The sequence below is a fragment of the Staurois parvus genome, unplaced genomic scaffold, assembly GCF_062004578.1.
Source record: "Staurois parvus isolate SC_StPar_1 unplaced genomic scaffold, SC_StPar_1.0 ptg000059l, whole genome shotgun sequence".
Classification (NCBI taxonomy): Eukaryota; Metazoa; Chordata; class Amphibia; order Anura; family Ranidae; genus Staurois; species Staurois parvus.
Genome location: NW_028317855.1, coordinates 11,588,699 through 11,609,917, shown reverse-complemented (window position 1 = coordinate 11,609,917; position 21,219 = coordinate 11,588,699). Strand labels below are relative to the sequence as shown.

Genomic DNA, 21,219 nt, shown 5'->3' with positions numbered 1-21,219 from the left:
TAAAGACATGGATGAGCGAGTTTGGGGTGGAGGAACTTGACTGGCCTGCACAGAGTCCTGATCTCAACCCAAAAGAACACCTTTGGGATGAATTAGAGTGGAGACTGCAAGCCAGGCCTTTTTGTCTGACATCAGTGCCTGACCTCACAAATGCACTTCTGAAAGAATGGTCAAACATTCCCATAGACACACTCCTAAACTTTGTGGACAGCCTTCTCAGAAGAGTTGAAGCTGTTATAGCTAACTTAATACTGAACCCTAAGACTGGGGTGCCATTAAAGTTCATGTGCGAGTGAAGGCAGGTGGCCCAATACTTTTGGCAATATAGTGTATGTGAACAGGCACCATAGGAAGCAATGTTATTTCACGTCATGCGGTTCAAGCCGGATCCAATCTGCATATATGTGAACTGGCACGTACAGATTAAGCAAACTACTAAGTGCTGTCACAAATACCAATCTTTTGTAGAACTTCCACAATGACTTCCCCTTACTACCTCAAAATAGCAGACAGCTGTATTTGCAAATCTGCTAATATGTATCTGTTCTAGTGAAAGGAATTGTGTCTGGGGAAACATAGGTTGCAAATAAATGTTATCTAATTTTTTGGTGCTTTCCTGTAGGGCACAGTATTTTATATTAGCCTTGGTGTAAAAACATGCATGCCTGTTGTGCTGGGCTAGTATCTTTTGACATATACATCTACTTTAAAAAATGTGATAGTGGCAGATGCAAGTCCAGTGGATCTCGTCATGGCAGCAGGTTTCTAATACATATGCATTAAAGTGGTTCTAAAGCCAAAAGTTTTTTACCTGCATTAAGGTAAAAAAAAACAAAACCTTCCACTAGCTGATCCTCCCACCCCGCCTCCCTGTATCTATCAAGTGCCAGCAGCAGTCCTGGTCTCTCTCCTTGCTCTCACAAGCACAGAGGCAGGAGCCATTGGCTTCTGCTGCTGTCAATCAAATCCTGTGAGGAGGGAGCAGGAGGTGGGGCCTGAGCAGCACTGCATGTGTTTATGGATACACACAGCCCAGCTCAGGAACCCGTGGCATATACACCTCCATAGCAAATGGCTTGCTATGGAGGCACACAGAGAAGAGCAGCAGGGGAGAGAGACAGAGAGGGACTCCAGATAACAGGATGCTCTGTGCAACATCCTTGCACAGGGTAGGTAAAGTATAACATGTTTTTTAATTTTAGGACAAACAAAACAAAACAAAAAAACCCACAAGAATTTAGTATCACTTTAAGAAAATTATCCTACACGCTTCACTGGGGTGAGAAGCAATGAGCAGCTGTGTTTACTGAGCATTGCAGGATAATATCGTGGTGCTACATTAAGGGGTTTATTTATAAATGTTTTCACACAAGATTATGCAACTTTCACACAGGAAATTGAATCCAGTTAGAAAAATACTCGTAAGATTAAAAAATAATGTCAGGTCTTTAGCCTTACCTATTACCATAAGTAGCGCAAACATAGCCAGCGTGAAGTATGATCCGCTGTTGATCATATTAGCAAGCACTTTGCATAGGGGGTAGGACAGCAGAGATGCCCAGAACAACCAGTTCACAAGAGTCCATGGTCTACGTGCAGGCACAATAGCAGTTCCCGGATATATTCCCGTCTTGTAGTATTCTTCTTGAAAGGCGTCCTAAGAAATCAAAACATCAAATCTCTTTACGGTCAGATCACAGATAAATCATTATTCTTACCGTTGTTAGATATAAAGAGTAAACGTTAGCATAATCAACTGTTTTTGTTTTTTTAATACGTCTGTTACATCGAATTCTACATATTGACAAGTAAACAATCTGTATATTTCATATATATAACATTCCTCTCGTCTCAAGCAATGAGGTGATAGTGATGCAACTTTGGTCATACAAGGGACATACTTTTTCCTGGTACAGCTTGTGAAGCCAACTGGCACATTCCTGTTCATCTTCAGGGATTTCATCTAAGGGAATTCGTCTGGAGGATTACAAAATAGAAATACAACATTTAACAAGAACAATAATAAATCTGAAATACTTCAAATACAAAAAATGCTAGGTGAACTTTATTTTTAGGTTATACTAGCAAATTTTTATTTAAAATTACTAAACAGAATACCCACTTTAGAAACAAATTATATCACAAGATATAATTGGGGCTCAGAGGGTAGAATCCACCAAGCTACAGCTGTTTGCAGTTTGTTTGGTTCCCACTGATGTGTAAATAGTATAAGGAACATATACCAATAGAGGCAGTGTAAATGATTCTCCACAAGAAACAGGGAGCTAAATGGTCATCTTGCTAGGTAGGGACCTTTAGGCAGCACTAAACCATCAATATTAACTATTTTTAATCCTTAAGCATTAATAAATTGGTAGGAAGGTATATCACATTTACTTGTTTTAAACTTTTTTTGTTCAGTCTCTATTGATTGCCATTTTTATAGAGGAAATTAATACAAAAGGGTACAAACAATTTAGATGTATATAAACAAATAGAAGGGTAATAAGAGAATAGGTCAAGATAACATTTCACTTTAACAGAAATATAAAACATACACTTTTTGTACAAGTACATGAGAGGTAGTTACAGAAAAGAGCTCAGAGCACCCATATTGGGAACAAGTATAGGATCATGAGTAAATGTATGACCAGAAGAAGAAGAAAAAAAAACAATAATGATGGGAGCACATCTCAGACTATAAAGGAGTCTATAGGTGTAGTGGGATACACACTATAGCAAATGAACAGATAAAGGAGATAGGGACAGAGATGCGGATCAGAAAAGAGGCAAAAAGGGGAGAAGGTAAAAGATATCCTCCACCAGAGCTACACAGAGGAGGGATAAGTGTCACTATCAACCCAAGAAAGGAACTCAGAAGAGTAGCGAAACATGGACCATGAGGTCCAGGTAAGTGAGAACTGGTCCTCTTTTCCTGCGTCAAAAGGAATTCCAAGTCTTGTATAGACTCCAACTCATTGGCATATTCCCCAAAGGATGGCACATTGGTTGAATTCCAGTGGCGCGGGATGATCTCCCTAGCCGGGGCCACAAAGTGTCTCAAAACATCTTTCTTCCTGGATTTAAAGAGTCCAGGCATCATGGAGAAAAGGGCTATCTCAGGAGAGGAATTAACAGATGTTTCCATAAGATTACTGTACAAATCGAAAATATGTTTCCAGAATTTCTTGATGGGAAGATAGGCCCACCAAATGTGTAGTATATTGCCCAGGGAGTTTTGGCAATGCCAACAGAATTCTAGAATGGAGGAGTTAAAGCGGTGAAGGACCGTGGAGCTGTCAGGGCAGGGCTGTAGCACGGACAGGTAGACCTAGTGGCAGGGTAACGCATTGACTGACGAAAACCACCACCAACAGACCGAAGTCCCTCAGGGCACGGAGTCTAAGTCCCAGGCTGCCCTTCACCAGGGCCCCTGATGGTGGGGATGGACTTGACGCAGCCAGGAACCAGGTCGCGGCCCCCGAGACACCCCGGCTGCGGTAAGAAACTGAAACTGGTAAGAATGACAATAGCGTAGTCAGGCAGGCCGGGTCGACAACAACGGGACAAAACAGTACAGAACAGTAGACAGAAAATCACAGGTCACGGGCCGGGTTCAGCAACGGAAGGTCAGATCGAAGGAAACCACAGAGAATGGTCTAGTCACAAGCGGAAGGAACCCAGGAACGCTCCTCAGGACCATAACCGCGCCAATGAACCAGGAACTGTAATTGACCGCGCACCAATCGAGAGTCCAGGATCCGGCTCACCTCATACTCCTCATGACCGTCAACCCGGATGGGACGGGGCCGAGGCAGAGAGGTAGTGAAGCGATTGCAGATCAGAGGTTTCAACAGTGATACATGAAAGATATTGGAGATCCGCATCCCAGGCAGAAGGGCAAGGGCATAGGCCACCGGATTCACCTTGCGGAGAATGCGAAAAGGACCGACAAAACGGGGAGCTAGTTTGGGTGTGGGCACCTGAAGATTGAGGTTACGAGTAGACAACCACACCCGATCGCCGACCTGGTATGAAGGAGCGGGCAACCGTCTGCGATCAGCCTGGAACTTCTGACGCTGAGCCCCTCAAGGCCCTCTGGATCTGCCCCCATGAAGAACGCAGGGCAGCAAGATGGTTCTCCACAGCCGGAATGTCCTGTGGTGAGAACCTCTCAGGTAATACCGCGGGTTGGTACCCATAGTTGGCCATGAAGGGAGACATCCCGGAGGAGGAGTTGACCGCCGAGTTCCTAGCAAACTCTGCCCAAGGCAGGAGATCGGCCCAATCGTCCTGATGGTCCGAGATATAACACTGAAGGAATTGTTCTAAGGCCTGATTGGAACGCTCCGCAGCCCCATTGGACTGCGGGTGGTAGGCTGAAGAAAAGGAGAGACTAATACCCAACTGGGAGCAGAAGGTGCGCCAGAATCTGGACACAAACTGACTCCCGCGGTCCGAGACAATCACCTTGGGCAACCCATGCAGGCGAAAAATCTCCCTGGAAAAGACCCGTGGCCAGTTCTTGCGCTGTTGGTAATTTCCTGAGTGGAATACAATGGCACATTTTGGAAAAACGATCGACTACCATGAGAATGACCATATGACCCCGAGGCACAGGGAGGTCTACAATAAAGTCCATGCCCAGGTGTGACCAAGGACGCTCCCCATTGGGAATGGGTTGCAGAAGACCCATTGGAAGATGCCGTGGAGATTTATTCTGGGCACAGATCGAACATGCCGCTACATAAGAGGTGATGTCGGCACGGAGAGTTGGCCACCAGAACAACCGAGAGACGACCCAAGACAACTGGTTCCTCCCCGGATGCCCAGCAGTTTTGGAGTTATGGTAGGTACACAGCAGACGGGTGCGCAACCCCTCGGGTACAAAACATCTACCCTCCGGTCTCTCGGGAGGAGCGTCAGTTTGAGCCGCCAAAATCTGCTCCCCAAGGGGAGAAGTCAGACTGGTGCGAATGGCAGCCAGGATCTGATCCGGAGGTATGACTGAGGTTGGCTCAGAGTCCTCCCTGGACAACTCAGAGTATTGCCGCGATAATGCATCAGCCCTGACATTCTTGGAACCAGGCAAATAGGAGACCACATAGTTGAACCGCGACAAGAACAAGGCCCATCTGGCCTGACGGGGTGTCAATCTTTTGGCCTCCGAAAGATAAGTCAGGTTCTTATGATCGGTAAGAATGAGGACCGGACCGCGAGCAGGTGCCTCCATTCCTTGAGAGCCAGAATGATTGCCAACAACTCCCTATCTCCAATCTGGTAGTTGCACTCTGCAGAGGAAAGTTTCCTGGAGTAGAACCCACAGGGAAGTAGGGGTCCATCGGGCGACCGACGTTGAGACAGGAGAGCACCTACTCCCGTCTCGGATGCATCAACCTCAAGGACGAAGGGCAATCCAGGATTGGCATGAGACAGTATCGGAGCCGAAGCGAAGGCGGATTTCAGAGCCTCGAAAGCTACGATGGCCTTGGATGGCCACTCGTGAGGATTACTGCCCTTCTTGGTTAGGTCTGAGAGAGGCTTTGCCAGCGTGGAGAAGTTCCTGATGAACTTCCGATAGTAGTTGGTGAAACCCAAAAAGTGCTGAATGGGCCGAAGACCATTGGGACGAGGCCACTGCAGAACTGCCACATCCTTCTGAGGGTCCATGGAGAATCCCTCCGCAGAAATGATGTAGCCCAAAAAGGCAACTTGGGATCGATGGAATTCGCACTTCTCAAGTTTACAAAAAAGTTCGTTCTCACGTAATCGTTGCAGCACCTGCTTGACATCCTGGATATGGGACTCCATGGAGGCAGAGTAAACCAGGATGTCATCCAAGTAAACTACCACGCACTGCTGCAACAAGTCACGAAGGACATAATTTATGAATTCCTGAAAAACTGCGGGCACGTTACACAACCCAAAGGGCATCACCAGGTATTCGTAGTGACCGGTTCTGGTGTTAAACGCGGTCTTTCACTTATCCCCCTGTTTGATCCGTACGAGGTTGTACGCCACCCTAAGGTCAAGTTTGGTAAAGACTGTTGCCCCCTTAAGGCGGTCGAACAACTCAGTAATCAAGGGAATCGGGTAGGCATTCTTAGTGGTGATTCGATTGAGACCCCTATAATCGATGCAAGGCCTCAATTCACCACCCTTCTTCTTTACAAAGAAAAAGCCCGCTCCTGCTGGGAAAGTAGACTTACGAATGTGCCCCCGGGAAAGCGCATCCGCAACATACTCCTCCATGGCCTTATTCTCCGCAACCGAGAGAGGATACACCCTGCCACGCGGAGGAGTGGCACCGGGTTGCAAGGATATGGCGCAGTCGTAAGGACGATGAGCAGGTAAGGCACCAGCGCGTACCTTATCAAACACGTCCTGGTACTCCCCATAATCAGTGGGCAACGCAGAGTCCGAGGAGGCACACAACACCTTAACCGGCCCACGGATGCACCCGGCCCCACACTGTGGAGACCACGAGAGAATCTCGGCCGTTCGCCAATTAAAGGTTGAATTGTGCATCTGGAGCCAAGGATACCCCAAAACCACTGAATAGTGCAGAGAAGAAATCACCTGGAAACAGGCCAACTCCCTGTGAACAGCCCCAATAGCTACTTCAACTGGCATGGTCTCATGGGTAACCTGCGGTGGTTGCAGGGGCCTGCCATCTATTGCCTCGAGAACCAATGGGGTAACTCGAGCCTGCAGGGGAATGGAGTGCTGGGCAGCAAACGAGCTGTCCATAAACAACCTGCTGTCCCCAGAATCTACCAATGCCTGGGCCGTCACCGAGCCCTCCGCCCAAGAGAGGACAACGGTGATCAGTGGTTTATCTTTGCGGAACGCCGGGGACGAGGAGACTCCACCCAAGATCTGTCCCCAACAGGATCTCAGGTGCGAGCGTTTCCCGGACGGACAGGACAGGACTGCCGAAAGTGCCCACCAAGGCCACAGTACAGGCAGCGACCCTCCCGACGCCGAGCGGCCCGCTCTCCCTCGGAAAGGCGAGCAAACCCCAGCTGCATGGGCTCACCACCAGATAATCTATCCCCAGGAGGCGTGGGAGGAGAGGGAGGAACGGGTGGGACAGAAAACACAGGTGCCAGTCGATTGGAAGGCCTCCGCAGGCGTTCCTTGAGTGAAGGCCTCTCCCTGAGCCTGGTATCAATCAGGATCAGGAAGGAAATTAGTGCTTCCAGCTCCACAGGCAATTCCTTGGCTCTAATCTCGTCCTTCAATGCATCAGAAAGACCCTGAGAAAACGCAGCCACCAGAGCCTCATTGTTCCAACCCACCTCTGCCGCCAGGGTACGAAACTCTATGGCGTACTCGGCAACGGTCCGTGAACCCTGATGCATAGACATGAGCAGCTTGGCAGCCAAGGCGTAGCGAGCCGGTACGTCGAATACCCTACGGAAGGCATCGACAAAACCGGAAAACTCGTGAATCACCGGGTCATTCCTCTCCCATAGGGGATTTGCCCAGGCCAAGGCCTTGTCTGAGAGTAGCGATATTAGGAAACCCACCTTTGACCTCTCAGTCGGAAAAGCGTGGGGTATTAATTCGAAGTAAATCCCCACCTGGTTGAGGAACCCACGACACTGACTCGGCTCACCCCCAAAGCGTGGAAGAGGGGCTGAACCAGCCACGGTGGTAGGCGCAACAAGCGGAACAGCAGCGGGAGCGTCCACCGGAGTGACAACCGGTCTAATAGCACCAGGAGTAAGGTGCGTGGTGCGTGCAAGCAGAGTTTGCAACGCCTGAGCGAACTGATCCAACAGGAGATCCTGTTGATCCAGTCTGGCAACCAACATTGGAAGCGAAGGCGTACCTGTACCGTCAGGATTCATGGCACTTGTGTAATGTCAGGGCAGGGCTGTAGCACGGACAGGTAGACCTAGTGGCAGGGTAACGCACTGACTGACGACAACCACCACCAACAGACCAAAGTCCCTCAGGGCGCGGAGTCTAAGTCCCAGGCTGCCCTTCACCAGGGCCCCTGATGGTGGGGATGGACTTGACGCAGCCAGGAACCAGGTCGCGGCCCCCGAGACACCCCGGCTGCGGTAATGGCCGCCGCCAATGGCGTGAAACTGGTAAGAATGACAATAGCGTAGTCAGGCAGGCCGGGTCGACAACAACGGGACAAAACGGTACAGAACAGTAGACAGAGAATCACAGGACACGGGCCGGGTTCAGCAACGTAAGGTCAGATCGAAGGAAACCACAGAGAATGGTCTAGTCACAAGCCGAGTCAGATACCAGAAGAGTCCCCAGACTATACACAGAGCTGTAGCAAGACAAAGACACAAGACACAAGTGCAAAGAGCATGTGCGGATCACAGGCTTATATGTACTCAGCCACACCCCTCTGGGGGATGGACCTCAGAGACCTGATGGCATAAAAGATTCCCACCATGCTCAGCAGAAATCCAAGATGGATGCCAGCACATGGAGTAACATAACCTCTGGGAAAAGGTAGGACCTTGACAGGAGCATCTATGCCACCTGTCACTTGTTTAAATACTTTTTCTTGGATTTGTAAGAAAGTTTGTGAGTTAAAACAAAACACTTTTGCCAATATGAAGGAGGCTTGGTACGCTTCCCAGGCTTGTGTATATGGGTGAAAATCAGGAGAGGATGTGCGTAAAAGAAGTGAATATAGTTGGGAAACTACATGGGTGGGAGGGTCTGCTTGTAAAAGATTAAAATTCGGTTGGTTTAGCGAGATTGTCAGATACGGAAGGCAAGGAACCGATATATGATGCAACTTGCTGTCTCTAAAGCCACATTAATGGAGTGGATGGGGAGGGCACAGGAGGAATGTCCGATGTCAGGAATGAATCTGCTTGAAGTACTTGATCAAGTCTCCTGTGGTCTTGTTTATGCCATTCCCAAATCCTGAAACAGAGAGGGCTGGAGGGAAGGCTGGGGTCCCAAAGAAAGAGGTCATGGGTCCAGTGCATTTAGAGAGATCAAATGCAGATGTCACACAATCCCATAAATGAAGGGTGTCTAGTAAGATCACTAAGGACCGAGAGGCCTTTACGGCAAGTAAGAGGGGCCCACGGTAGAGCTTGGAGATTGATAGGACACAATTCTTCCAACTGGACCCACAATTTAGAAGAGCGGTTATGAAACTAATCCAGGATTCGGGTGAGTACAGATGCTTTATGGTAAAGCAGCAAATTTTTGGGAGAGAAAGCGTAGCCATACGAATCCTGGGGCATTGTGAGTTCCAAATAAAGATCGAAAACAGATGTCTCAGTTTCTGAAAAAATGAGGTGGGGAGATAAATGGAGATCATTTGAAACAAGTATAGAAAGCAGGGGAGAACATCTTTAAAGTATTCACTCTACCTAGCCAGGACAATCATTTGGTGGCGTAGGATGTAAGGTACACTTGAGCTCTATGAAGCAAGGGAAGAAAATTCAGTGAGTAAAGGTGGGATATTTCCGATGGTATCTGGATTCCTAGATATCGAATAGAGGTGGAGCCAGTTTTCAAACGAAAGGTGGAGGAGAGCCGCCTTAAGACCTCTGGAGTTAGGGAGAAGTTCTGATTTACTGTAGTATAGTTCACCTTGAAATTGCTGACCCGCCCACATTTTTTAATTCTTGCATTATTGAAGGCAGTGAGGTACAGTTAGGTCCATATATATTTGGACACAGGCACAATTTTCATACTTTTGGCTCTGTATGCCACCAGAATAATTTAAAACGAAACAATCCAAATGAATTTGAAGTGCAGACTTTCAGCTTTAATTCAAGCGGTTGAACATAAATATCAAGTACAAATTTTAGGAACTGCAACCATTTTATACACAGTCCCTCCATTTTCAGGGGCTCAAATGTAATTGGACAAATGAATATAATCATAAATAAAATGTTAATTTTTGATATTTTGTTGAGAATCCTTTACTGGCAACGACTGGAATGAAGTCTGGAACCCATGGACATTACCAAAGACTGGGTTCCTCTTTTCTGATGCTTTGCTAGGCTCTAACTGCAGCTGTCTTCAGTTCTTTGTTTGTGGGTCTTTCTGCTTTTAGTTTTGCCTTCAGCAAGTGAAATGCATGCTCAGTTAGGTTGAGGTCAGGTGATTGACTCGGCCATTGCAGAATATTCCACTTATTTTCCTTCAAAAGCTCCTTGGTTGCTCTTGCAGTGTGTTTTAGATCATTGTCCATCTGTACTGTGAAGCGCAGTCCAATCAACTTTGCTGCATTTGGCTGAATCTGGGCTGACAGTATATCTCCAAACACTGCAGAATTCATCCGGCTGCTTCTGTCTTCTGTCACATCATCAATAAACACCAATGACCCAGTGCCATTGGAAGCCATGCATGCCCATGCCATCACACTGCCTCCACCATGTTTTACAGATGACGTTGTGTGCTTTGAATCATGAGCTGTTCCAAGCCTTCTCCACACTTTTCTTCCCGTCATTCTGGTACAGATTAATCTTAGTTTCATCTGTCCAAAGAATGCTTTTCCAGAAATGGTTTGGCTTTTTTAGATTTTTTTTGCAATGTCTAATCTGGCTTTTCTATTCTTCAGGCTTATGAATGGTTTGCACCTTGTTGTGAACCCTCTGTGTTTGCTCTTGTGAAGTCTTGTCTTCATTGTAGACTTTGACAATGATACGCCTGCCTCTTGGAGAGTGTCCTTCACTTGTCTGGATGTTGTGAATAGGTTTGTCTTCACCATAGAGAGGATCCTTTGATCATCCACCACTGTTGTCTTCTGTGGACGTCCATGCCTTTTTATGTTGCTGAGCTCACCAGTGCGTTCTTCTTTCCTCAGAATGTACCAAACTGTTGATTTGGCCACTGCTAATGTTGCTGCTATCTCTCTGATGGATTTGTTTAATTTTTGAAGCCTTACAATGGCCTGTTTCACTTGCATGGACAGCTCCTTTGAATGCATGATGTAGGTTCACAGCAATAGATCTAAGTTAGCATGGAGGGGGCCCACTGATACACTGTTTATATTGAGGTTGCGCTGCAAGGCTACAGCCATGTGTTCCATAATAAGTACATAGAACAGAGGGGATAAGGGGCACCCTTGTCGAGTTCCATTTAGAATAGAAAACAATGGAGACAAATAACCATTAATTTTAATTTGTGCGGAGGGAGAAGAATACAGAGGCAATATCCTAGGCAGCATATGAGGATATATTCCTATCAGTTATAAAGACAAAACGGAGGATTTGCCTTTTTCTGCATCAATCATCAAAAGACAGGGTCTGGGAGGAGAGGAGCCTAACCATGGCGGCGCCGGAGAGCACGATGTGAGTGCTCTCCGACAACCTCCGAGCAAGACCACCACGGAAACCCCCTATGTTTAGACCTGTGGAGACCTACCTGAACAAGGAGGTCTCCAGGGGGAGAGATGCCGGCGCTCTGAAGGGACGGGAGCGGAGCTCAGGGAGGTGATCGCGCTGCGGTGACCCGCGATCAGCTGTTTGGTTGCCGGGGAGATGGAGTAAGGAGGAGTGATCACGTGGGTTGGCCGCAAGGGAGCTCTGGGAAGCTGAGACGCCGGCCGGTTCCCTGTCAAGTGCCGGGTCCCAGACAGGAGAGCGGAGACGCCGGTTTAAACCCCAAACCTACCGTACAGGAGAGGAAAGAGGAACAGGACCCACATCCACAGTTCATAGGAGACCCTGCAGGAATCCCCCAGAGACATTGGCCAGGTGTAATGAGTGGACGGTTGAGGATCTAAGTCGACCCACTGGGTGAGTGGGTGAAGAAGGGTGAGTCCACACGCAAGAACCATGTGTAATTGTTTAAGCTTGCTGACCTGTGGGAAAGGACTTTAAAATTGCCCATAAAGAGAAAAGGGGGATTCCCAGGGGATTCGGAAAGTGAGAAGTGGGAAAAGAAAAGGAAGTGTTAAATTGACAGAGCCTGTCTGACATCATTACCCCAATATACAGCTTAAAATTTCCCTCTGATTAAAGAGCACAGTCAGTGCAGAAGATATGAAGAATAAAAGTGCTAAAGGAAGTGGGCTTAAAGGGTCCCAGACGGGTACAATTAAAAAATACACCTCCCAGGGGAATGCGACTCCAGAAAGGGCCAATAGTGGAAATGAAAAAGGGGAAATGGAAACCTCCTTGGAGAACAGTCCTAGAATGTCATTGGGCCTGGAAAGTAGTAACCAACAGTGGAAAGAAAATTCCGTGAGGATAGACCTGGCAAAAGATCTACAAGTGCCAAATAAAAGAGAGATGGCTGAAATGTTTAAGGACCTGGAAAAAACTATTAAGCAAGAAATGACAAATATACGTCAGGACCTAGGGCACCTGCTAATGAGAACGGAAGAAATGGAGGGAAAAATTAACAAACATACCCAAGACATTACAGACTTAGAAAAAAGGTCCGCTATGATGAGGAATATGCAGAAACAACTGCAGTATAAAATAGAAGTACAGGAGAACAGGTCCAGGAGAAGCAACTTGAGGATAAGAGGAATCCCAGATATCCTGAAAGGGGGAGAACTACAAGAAATAGTCTGTAAAATGTTAAACTCCATCATGGATAGACCTGAAACAGAGGAAATTAAACTGGATGGAGTTTTTAGAGCAGGAAAGTTCCAACAAGGTAATGCGAAGGAAAAATCAAGAGATGTAATTGTTCAGTTGCAAAAATATGGAGATAAGGAAGAGATTTGGAGAAGGACTAAAGGAAGAACAACTATTCAGTATGGAGATATAAATTTCCAGATTTTTGCGGACTTATCGCACGAGACTTTGTGGAGAAGAAGAGCTTTGAGGCCCCTACTAGAGCAGATGAGATCAAGGAATGTGCAATACAGATGGGGTAACCCAGAGTGTTTAATCGGTTGGAAGAACGGTGTTACAGCATATTTGAGATTTCCTGAGGACTTAAGAGACTTCTGTGACAGACTGGAATTGCAGAGAACGAGGATCAGTGGGTGGGAAACAGAGATAGAAATAAGTATTGGGGGAAAAGATGCATGGCAGGAAGTAGGTAGGGGAGGGGTAGCGAGGAGTTAGTTGGGGTAGTGTGAGTTTTTTTGTTTTTTTTTTTCTTTCCCTAACTTTCTATATAAATCGCACCGCTAAGAATAAAGAAACAAAGCAAGCGTGGGAAACCGTGGTGGTTGGAGGGGTGGTGAGCCGTACATGGGAGGGGTTCAATCCCCAGGTATAAAAATCAAAGGTGGGTTTATTACCACAAATGATTGATAGGCAGCTTGAAGGCCTAAATAGGGGGGGGCGGGGGGGGGGTGGAGTAAGTAGGAGGGGTGAGAGTGGGAGGGTGACCAGGGGGAGTGGGGGGGAGGGATATGATAAGAGGGTTAGGGGGGATTTTAGGGTTAAGCCTCTGCACGCTAGAGTGGGAAATGAGAATAAATCGATACAAGACTGATGGAAAATTTGCGATTTTTAACATATAATGTAAAAGGTTTGAACTGCCCAGGGAAGAGGTTTAAAGTTTTCAAGGAGTTGCAGCATAGAGAGGCCTCAGTGTTTTTTTTGCAGGAGACTCACTTAGAGATTAAATCAAACGTAAAGTTGTACTCAAGAAATTATCCAACATGGTTCTGTGCTGATTCCCCGATTAAAAGAGCTAAGGGTGTAGCAATAAGGTTTGCAAAGAATATAAGGTGGGAGATTGAAGATAGAGAAACAGACCCGCAGGGGAGATTTCTATTTTTGAAGGGTAGATTACAAGAACAGAAATGTACAATTGTGAATATTTATTGCCCAAATAAGAGACCGGAGGTATACCTGAAGGGAGTTTTGAGAAAACTGATGGCATTTAAGGAGGGTCTTCTGATAGTGGCAGGGGATTTGAATTTTTGCATGGACCCACAAATGGACACGACATCAACTGTGCAGAGAGAGGGAGGTAGAGCCTTGAAAACTTTCAAGGGCGTGTTGCATGAGTGTCAATTGGTGGATATTTGGAATATTTTTGGACACATGGAAAAGAGAGAGATTACACATACTTTTCTAATGCCCACGGGATGTATTCCAGATTGGACTACATATTAGTTGACCACCAACTCATAGATAGGGTGGACAAAATAGAAATTGAAGAGATTTCTATCTCTGATCATGCTCCGGTTACATTGAAACTAAGGTGGGGGAGATGTTGGTCAGGAGGGACAGGATGGAAGTTGAACGAGGCTCTCCTCCTAGATCAGGAGGTGGACCGGAAAATTAGAGGAGAAATCGAAAGATTTTTTCAGGAGAATGAGACAGGGGAGGTGTCGGTGGCCACAGTGTGGGAGACCCATAAGGCCTATATAAGAGGTATATTGATTGCGATTGGGGCAAAAAAGAAAAGGGAAAGAAGAGAGAAACTCACTGGACTGTTAAGAGAAATAAGTGAACTGGAGCAGATACATAAAAATAAAAGAACAGATGAGATAAGACAAAAGATAGTAAAAAAGAGAGAAGAACTAGGGTTATCGTTGGAGGAGGAGAAGAATCTTTAATAAAGTTGCTAGTGAGAGATATAGATGGGCAGATAGACCAGGTAGATATTTGATGAGAGCTTTGAGGGAAAAGAAAAACAGGAATTATGTAGAAAAAATAAGAAATCCCAAAGGAGAAATGGTTTATTCTACCAAAGAGATCACTAGGGTGTTCAAAGAATACTATAGTAAGTTGTATAATATTGCCCCTCAAGACCTAGTCAATACAGGTGGTAAAGAGAGTAGAGAAAAAAGAAAAGCGTATCTTAAAAACGCAGGATTACCGAAGTTAAGTGAGGATCTATTGAATTCCCTAGATATGGAAATAACGCAAGAAGAAATAAAAAGTGCATTAAAAAGTACCATAAAGGGGAAAAGCCCAGGCCCAGATGGATATACAGTGAGGTACTATAAAAAATATAGTGACTTGTTACTACCAAAAATGGAGGAATATATGAATGCCCTGGGAGGAAAGATGGAGATGAGGCGGGAATCTCTGCAGGCCCATGTGGTATTAATCCAAAAGGAGGGGAAGGATGCTTCTCAATGCTCCAGTTATAGACCAATATCACTTCTGAACATCGACACAAAGTTATATGCAAAGGTCTTAGCAAATAGATTAAAAGATCTAATGCCAGATTGGATCCAGGCAGATCAGGTGGTATTTGTGCCAGGAAGAGAGGGTAGAGACAACGGTTTAAGATCTCTGTTGCTTATCCAGAAGGCCAAGGAGGGGAAAACGCCGGTAGTGGTGCTTTCGATTGATGCTGAAAAAGCATTTGATAGAGTAAACTGGAGCTTTATGATGGATACCCTAGAGATTTTAGGAGTGGGAGCAAGAATGAGAGAGTGGATAGGAAACCTGTACAGGGAACCTTCCGCGGTTATAGTGGTTAATGGGGAGAAGTCAGATACTATAGGAATGTCAAATGGAACTAGACAGGGATGTCCACTGTCCCCATTGCTGTATGTACTGTCGCTGGAACCTTTGCTGGCAACAATTAGGAAGAATATAGATATAACAGGGGTGAAGATAGGAGGTGAAGAACATAAAGTGGCAGCTTTCGCTGACGACCTGCTGTTTTATGTGGGAAATCCGAGGATAACACTTCCCAACTTAATGAAGAGCTTAAAGGAATATGGGGAGCTAGCAAACCTGAAAATTAATCCATCAAAAACTGAGATTTTAAATGTTAATCTCCCAAGTAGCGAAAAAGAAAAAATACAAAAAGAATTCCCTTTTATATGGAAAAATAGAGAGATAAAGTATTTAGGGGTTAAATTATCTGCTTCTCATACGAACTTATATAAGTTAAACTATATTCCACTCTTAAATGAGATCAAGGAGGAATTAAGGAAATTGGGAAGAGGTAACCCGTCTTGGATAGGGCGTATAAATCTGATAAAAATGGTAATCGTACCTAAAATCTTATATAAATTTCAGATGGTCCCAGTTAAAATCCCGGAGGTATTCTTTAAAGTAATAAAAAAGATGCTAACAAGATATATATGGAAAAATAAAAAACCTAGAATATCATATGACCTGCTGAGTAGAAATAAGGAGAAGGGAGGATTGGGAATGCCAGACATAAAGAGGTACTATAGAGCTGTAATCTTAGTGAGAATGTACGATTGGACACACAACCCAGAAGGGAAAAGGTGGGTTAAGATTGAAAATGAATTAAGCGGATCTACCCTGAGTAAAAATATATGGGTCCCAGCAAAGTATAGAGGTTTAAAAGATTCCACGAGTGTTTTCACAGTAAATGTTTTTAAGGTGTGGGATAATTTGCACAAATATATGAAATGGGATTTCAATTCACAATTAATATCACTTAGGAACACAGATTTTTTTCCCCCAGGTAGGGAAGAATGTATAGGAAAATGGTTTAAAAAAGAGATATAATGGATGGACAGCAGTTGAGAACACTTAAGGACTTGAAAACAGATAAAAGAGAACTTTTTATTAAAATAGATGAATGGAGATATCACCAATTAAAACTTTTTGTTAGAAATCTTCCGAAACCTTTGAGAATGAGAAGGGATTGGAACTCGTTCGAGAGGTTGCTAGACGCACGCGGAGATGGGAAACGGGGCACAACTAAGGTATATAAGATTCTCACCGAGTTAGTCACACACACAAAGCCACTGTATATAGCAAAATGGGAAAGAGACTTGGAATTAGAGATAGACGAGGAAAAACAAGGGAAAATATATAGGTTGATACACGAGAATATAAGTATGAGAGAGGTGGAGGTAAATTATAAATGTTTATCGAGATGGCACATTGCACCAAACGTGGAACACAAGATGAATGGGGAAAAGGTTTTAGAGTGTTGGAGGGGATGTGGAAGAATAGGTACCTTATATCTAAACAAAAGAAATGCAGCGCTCTTGAGAAAATTGATAATAATAAACACAGTCCAATGAAAAAACAGTGCTCCTTGTTTCCCAGTGTAAATGGTAGAATTTTGCACTAACCAGAACGCGCATAGGTAATGCGCATATGTGTATATATCCTGAAGATCCTTTCTCCACTTGAGTCTGGTCAGATATACGGCTTGGAAGAATGGAGATCCTACGCCCTCATGTGGTGGAAGGTGATCCAGCAAGTCAGAGCAATAACGATCTAGGTGAGCCTCCAAAGGAACTGGCACAGGAATCCCCAGGGCTACAAGGATGGAAGAAGCTCCTCACAGGAGACACAGGGGAGCACTCATAGTGTAGTAATTAAAACTTTATTTGAAGACAGCACAGGTGCAGAATACAGTAGAATAGCCAAGTATGGGCAAACACACTGACCCTATTAGATGTCAAAATGGCCGCCGGGCCTCCTCGTGGCACCGGCGGCTTGGTGTCAACGGCGTCCTGGGTCCCACCTGACGCGTTTCGTGCGCACGCACTTCTTCAGAGGTGGAACATGTTCCACCTCTGAAGAAGTGCGTGCGCACGAAACGCGTCAGGTGGGACCCAGGACGCCGTTGACACCAAGCCGCCGGTGCCACGAGGAGGCCCGGCGGCCATTTTGACATCTAATAGGGTCAGTGTGTTTGCCCATACTTGGCTATTCTACTGTATTCTGCACCTGTGCTGTCTTCAAATAAAGTTTTAATTACTACACTATGAGTGCTCCCCTGTGTCTCCTGTGAGGAGCTTCTTCCATCCTTGTAGCCCTGGGGATTCCTGTGCCAGTTCCTTTGGAGGCTCACCTAGATCGTTATTGCTCTGACTTGCTGGATCACCTTCCACCACATGAGGGCGTAGGATCTCCATTCTTCCAAGCCGTATATCTGACCAGACTCAAGTGGAGAAAGGATCTTCAGGATATATACACATATGCGCATTACCTATGCGCGTTCTGGTTAGTGCAAAATTCTACCATTTACACTGGGAAACAAGGAGCACTGTTTTTTCATTGGACTGTGTTTATTATTATCAATTTTCTCAAGAGCGCTGCATTTCTTTTGTTTATGTATTTTGGGACTTTTATGTGTTTTCCTATATGTTCAGCTGCTTGCATTGTTTATGAGCGCTTACTATATACCATTATTTCCAGGTACCTTATATCATCTATGGTGGGAGTGCCCAATGATACAAACCTTCTGGGAGAAAATAGTCCAATTAATTTCGATAATCACTGGGATAAAAATAGGATTGAACCCTGAGGTGTGTCTATTGCATAGTACAGATCTACCAGTAAATAGATATAAAGACTCTGGTGTATGGCATTACTTGAACGCGGCTAAAGGTCTGATTCCTAGGTTTTGGCATAGACCAGAGATACCAAAAGAGGAGGATTGGGTAGAAAGAACAAATCAGATATGTAAGATGGAGAAATTATATTACATGCAAGTAGACAAGATGGGGTTATTTTTTAAGAAGTGGAGAAAATGGGAAGATTTTGTAGCAAGACCTACGAAGTAATATCTGAGGATAAGGAGGAAGTTCTTGTATATTTTATATAGGGAAAAGTCATTAGAAGTATGCAGAGAGGGAGAGTTTATTAACTGGGAAAATGGAGGTATTGAAGGGGGCGGGGTGGGTTTCTGGTGGGGGTTCGGGGGTGGTAGAGGGAATAAATTAGGGGTTGAAAAAGTAATTAAGGGTTTGGAAAATGTTTTTTTTTTTGTATGTGAAATTGATGAAGAAATGTGTATATTATTTTGAAAATAAATAAATATTTAAATTAAAAAAAAAAATCATCAAAAGACAGAGGGATGCCATGGGTATGGGCATAGTCAGCAAAGAGAAGCTTTTTTAGAGTGTTGTCCCTTGCTTCTTGTCCACTTACAAAACCAACCTGGTCCAAGTGAATTATATGGTGCAATCTATTGGCCAACACTTTGGTAAAAATTTTGAGATCCACTCCAATCAAAGAGATGGGCTTGTAGTTTGCACACAAGGAGGTATCTTTATCTGGTTTCGGGATGACTGAGACGTGTGCCTTCAACGTTTGCGGGGGTAAATGCGAAATGCTGAGCCCTCTGGCGCCAGAGATGGCTTAGCGACTTGATCTTCTGAGAGGGCCATCTTGCATTCCTCAAGAGTATCAGCATCTAACATAGGAAGGGCATTTTCTGTTATATAAGACTGCTTCTCGTCCTCTAGAGTGGTAATAGGATGCGACAAGTGAGGAGGTGGGATACTATAGAGGGAGTGGTAGCAATTCAGAAAGGCTTATGCAATCGCAGAGGGCACAGACAGCATATCCCCATTTGGCCCTTGGATGTGAGAGATGAAGGTGGAGGAATGTTTTGAATGCAGAGAGAGGCCTAGCAATCACCTGCATTTGTCTTTAAATTTATATTGATGAAGGGCTAGTTTATCTGCAAAGGTGTAGGCGGAGGCCTCATATAGTTTCTGAAATTGGGATTGAGCCAGTGCCACTTCCATGAGGGTTTCCGTTGTTGCAGATCTTTTGTGTTCAGTTTTTAGAGTTCAAAGTTTTTGCACCGCTGCGGCAATGGAGGAAGAGCACTCTTTTTTCAAGCGTACACCCGGTTGAATGAAGGTGCAGCACAAGACTTATTTTAAGGCCACCTAATGAAAGGGAAGAGAAGTGGTATCAGTGGCATGATCTGCCAGAAAATTAGAGATAGTCTCTGAGATACAGGCTATAGTCCTCATTCGCTAATAGTGTATAACTCAGGTGCCATGTCCACTCTCTCTGGAGCAGAGGGTGGCGAAAAAGGCCAGGTAGACTGGGCAGTGGTCAGACCATACTATAGTCCATATCGCACTCAGGTGACACCAGGCGTCTAAACAGCTGTGGCCTGCTAAAAAGTAATCAGTTCATCCATAGCAAAGGTGGACTGGACACGTCGATCAGGTGCATATCATATAGTACACGTTCAAGAGCCCATAACTTAGGAAGGGAGATTGAAGATTTCACGGTTGAGGAATCTAGAAGCGGATCAAGGGTGAGATTGAGATCCCCTTCTAAGATAAATGTCCCTTCCATGAAGTCGGATAGCACCTTCAAATAACATATAGCAGTTGAGATTTGATTGACATTAGGGAGATAAAAGTTGGCAACTGTGGATTTAGTACCCCACAGAGAGAATTTCACGAAGACATATCTCCCCTGTGTATCAGATAGGTGGTCCAATATCTCAATGGGGAGCGTTTTAAAGAAAGCGATAGAGACACCCTTGGCTTTCTGTATAGGATTGGCACTGTGGAACCATCTGTTCAAGTACCTGTTGGAGCAGGAAAGGGTAGAGTCAGTTTTAAAATGTGTCTATTGTAGCAAGAGCACATTAACCTGCTGTTTATGCAATTGGTACAGTATTTATCCATGCTTAGATGCAATTTTGAGGCTATTTATGTTATAGGTACAGAGTTTCAACTTTGGGCAAGACACCAGTGTTTGAGCCATGGTGAAACAAGAAAAAGACATGGAAAGGTAAGGGAGGGGAGAAGGAAGAGAGAGGGGAGAAGAGGGAAAGAAAGAATGAGGAATTAACCAAGCTACAGAAGCTGAAGAGAAGAGAGAGAAGGTAGGAGGAGGTAGTGGAAGACAAGTAGACACTCAATAAGAGATGTCACCAGTGTATCTAAAGCTCCTGTAGCACAGGACGCTGCATGAAATATCACATTGTAGGCACCGCCGTGTCTATCCTTTTGAGGGAGAGAAGTTGAGTCAGGGAAGGTCTGAGATGTGTTCCTGACAACATACTAGGCATGAATAACGTAACTCAGAAATACCCGTACTGAAATGCCAGCATTCCAAAAAAAGTTATGTAAGGCACATAGCATCAAATCCTGTAAAAGTGTGGCATGATCAAACATAAGTAAGGCATTATCGACAGGGCACAGTAAATGACTTGCATGGCCCAATGGGAGGCTCATCGCTCTACTTAGAGATAGAGCAGGCGATGTATAGAAATAATATAAAACAGTGAGACACTAATGAGGGAATGGCGAGACCCCCACAACAGTGTCGAGTGAACTACCATTTAGGAAACTCAACTAATTTAGCATATGGAAACTAATAAGCAGCCTCAAGGAAAGAGGTGCACATCCAAAAGGGAGGCTCAGAGACTCCAGCTGAGAAGGGTACAAAGGTTGTATGTTGAGTAGCAATCTGCATGTAAGGGTTAAATATTTTGGGCAATAGGAGGCACTCTGGGAGAGAATCACCAAGGTGGCCAACTCTCTGAAAGGCTAGGGAGTAAGGCTACTGTATACAGTAAAGCCTTGGGGTATTGTAGTAACAGGGAGTAGAGTGCAGTATCAATAGTGGGGCTCACAGCAGGATC

At 45.1% G+C, this 21,219-nt stretch overlaps 1 protein-coding gene across 2 annotated transcripts in view; it reads right to left on the bottom strand.

Annotated features, from left to right (window-relative positions):
* The window catches only part of AGPAT4 (1-acylglycerol-3-phosphate O-acyltransferase 4), a 128,876-nt gene that overhangs the window by 6,049 nt on the left and 101,608 nt on the right, over positions 1–21,219 (bottom strand). For both annotated transcript variants that reach the window (XM_089668606.1, XM_089668607.1), the window contains 2 exons: positions 1,902–1,977; positions 1,459–1,657 (listed from right to left, as the gene is read on the bottom strand). In XM_089668606.1, the coding sequence (XP_089524732.1) occupies positions 1,459–1,657; positions 1,902–1,977 (275 nt within the window). The remainder of the gene's footprint in view (positions 1–1,458; positions 1,658–1,901; positions 1,978–21,219) is intronic.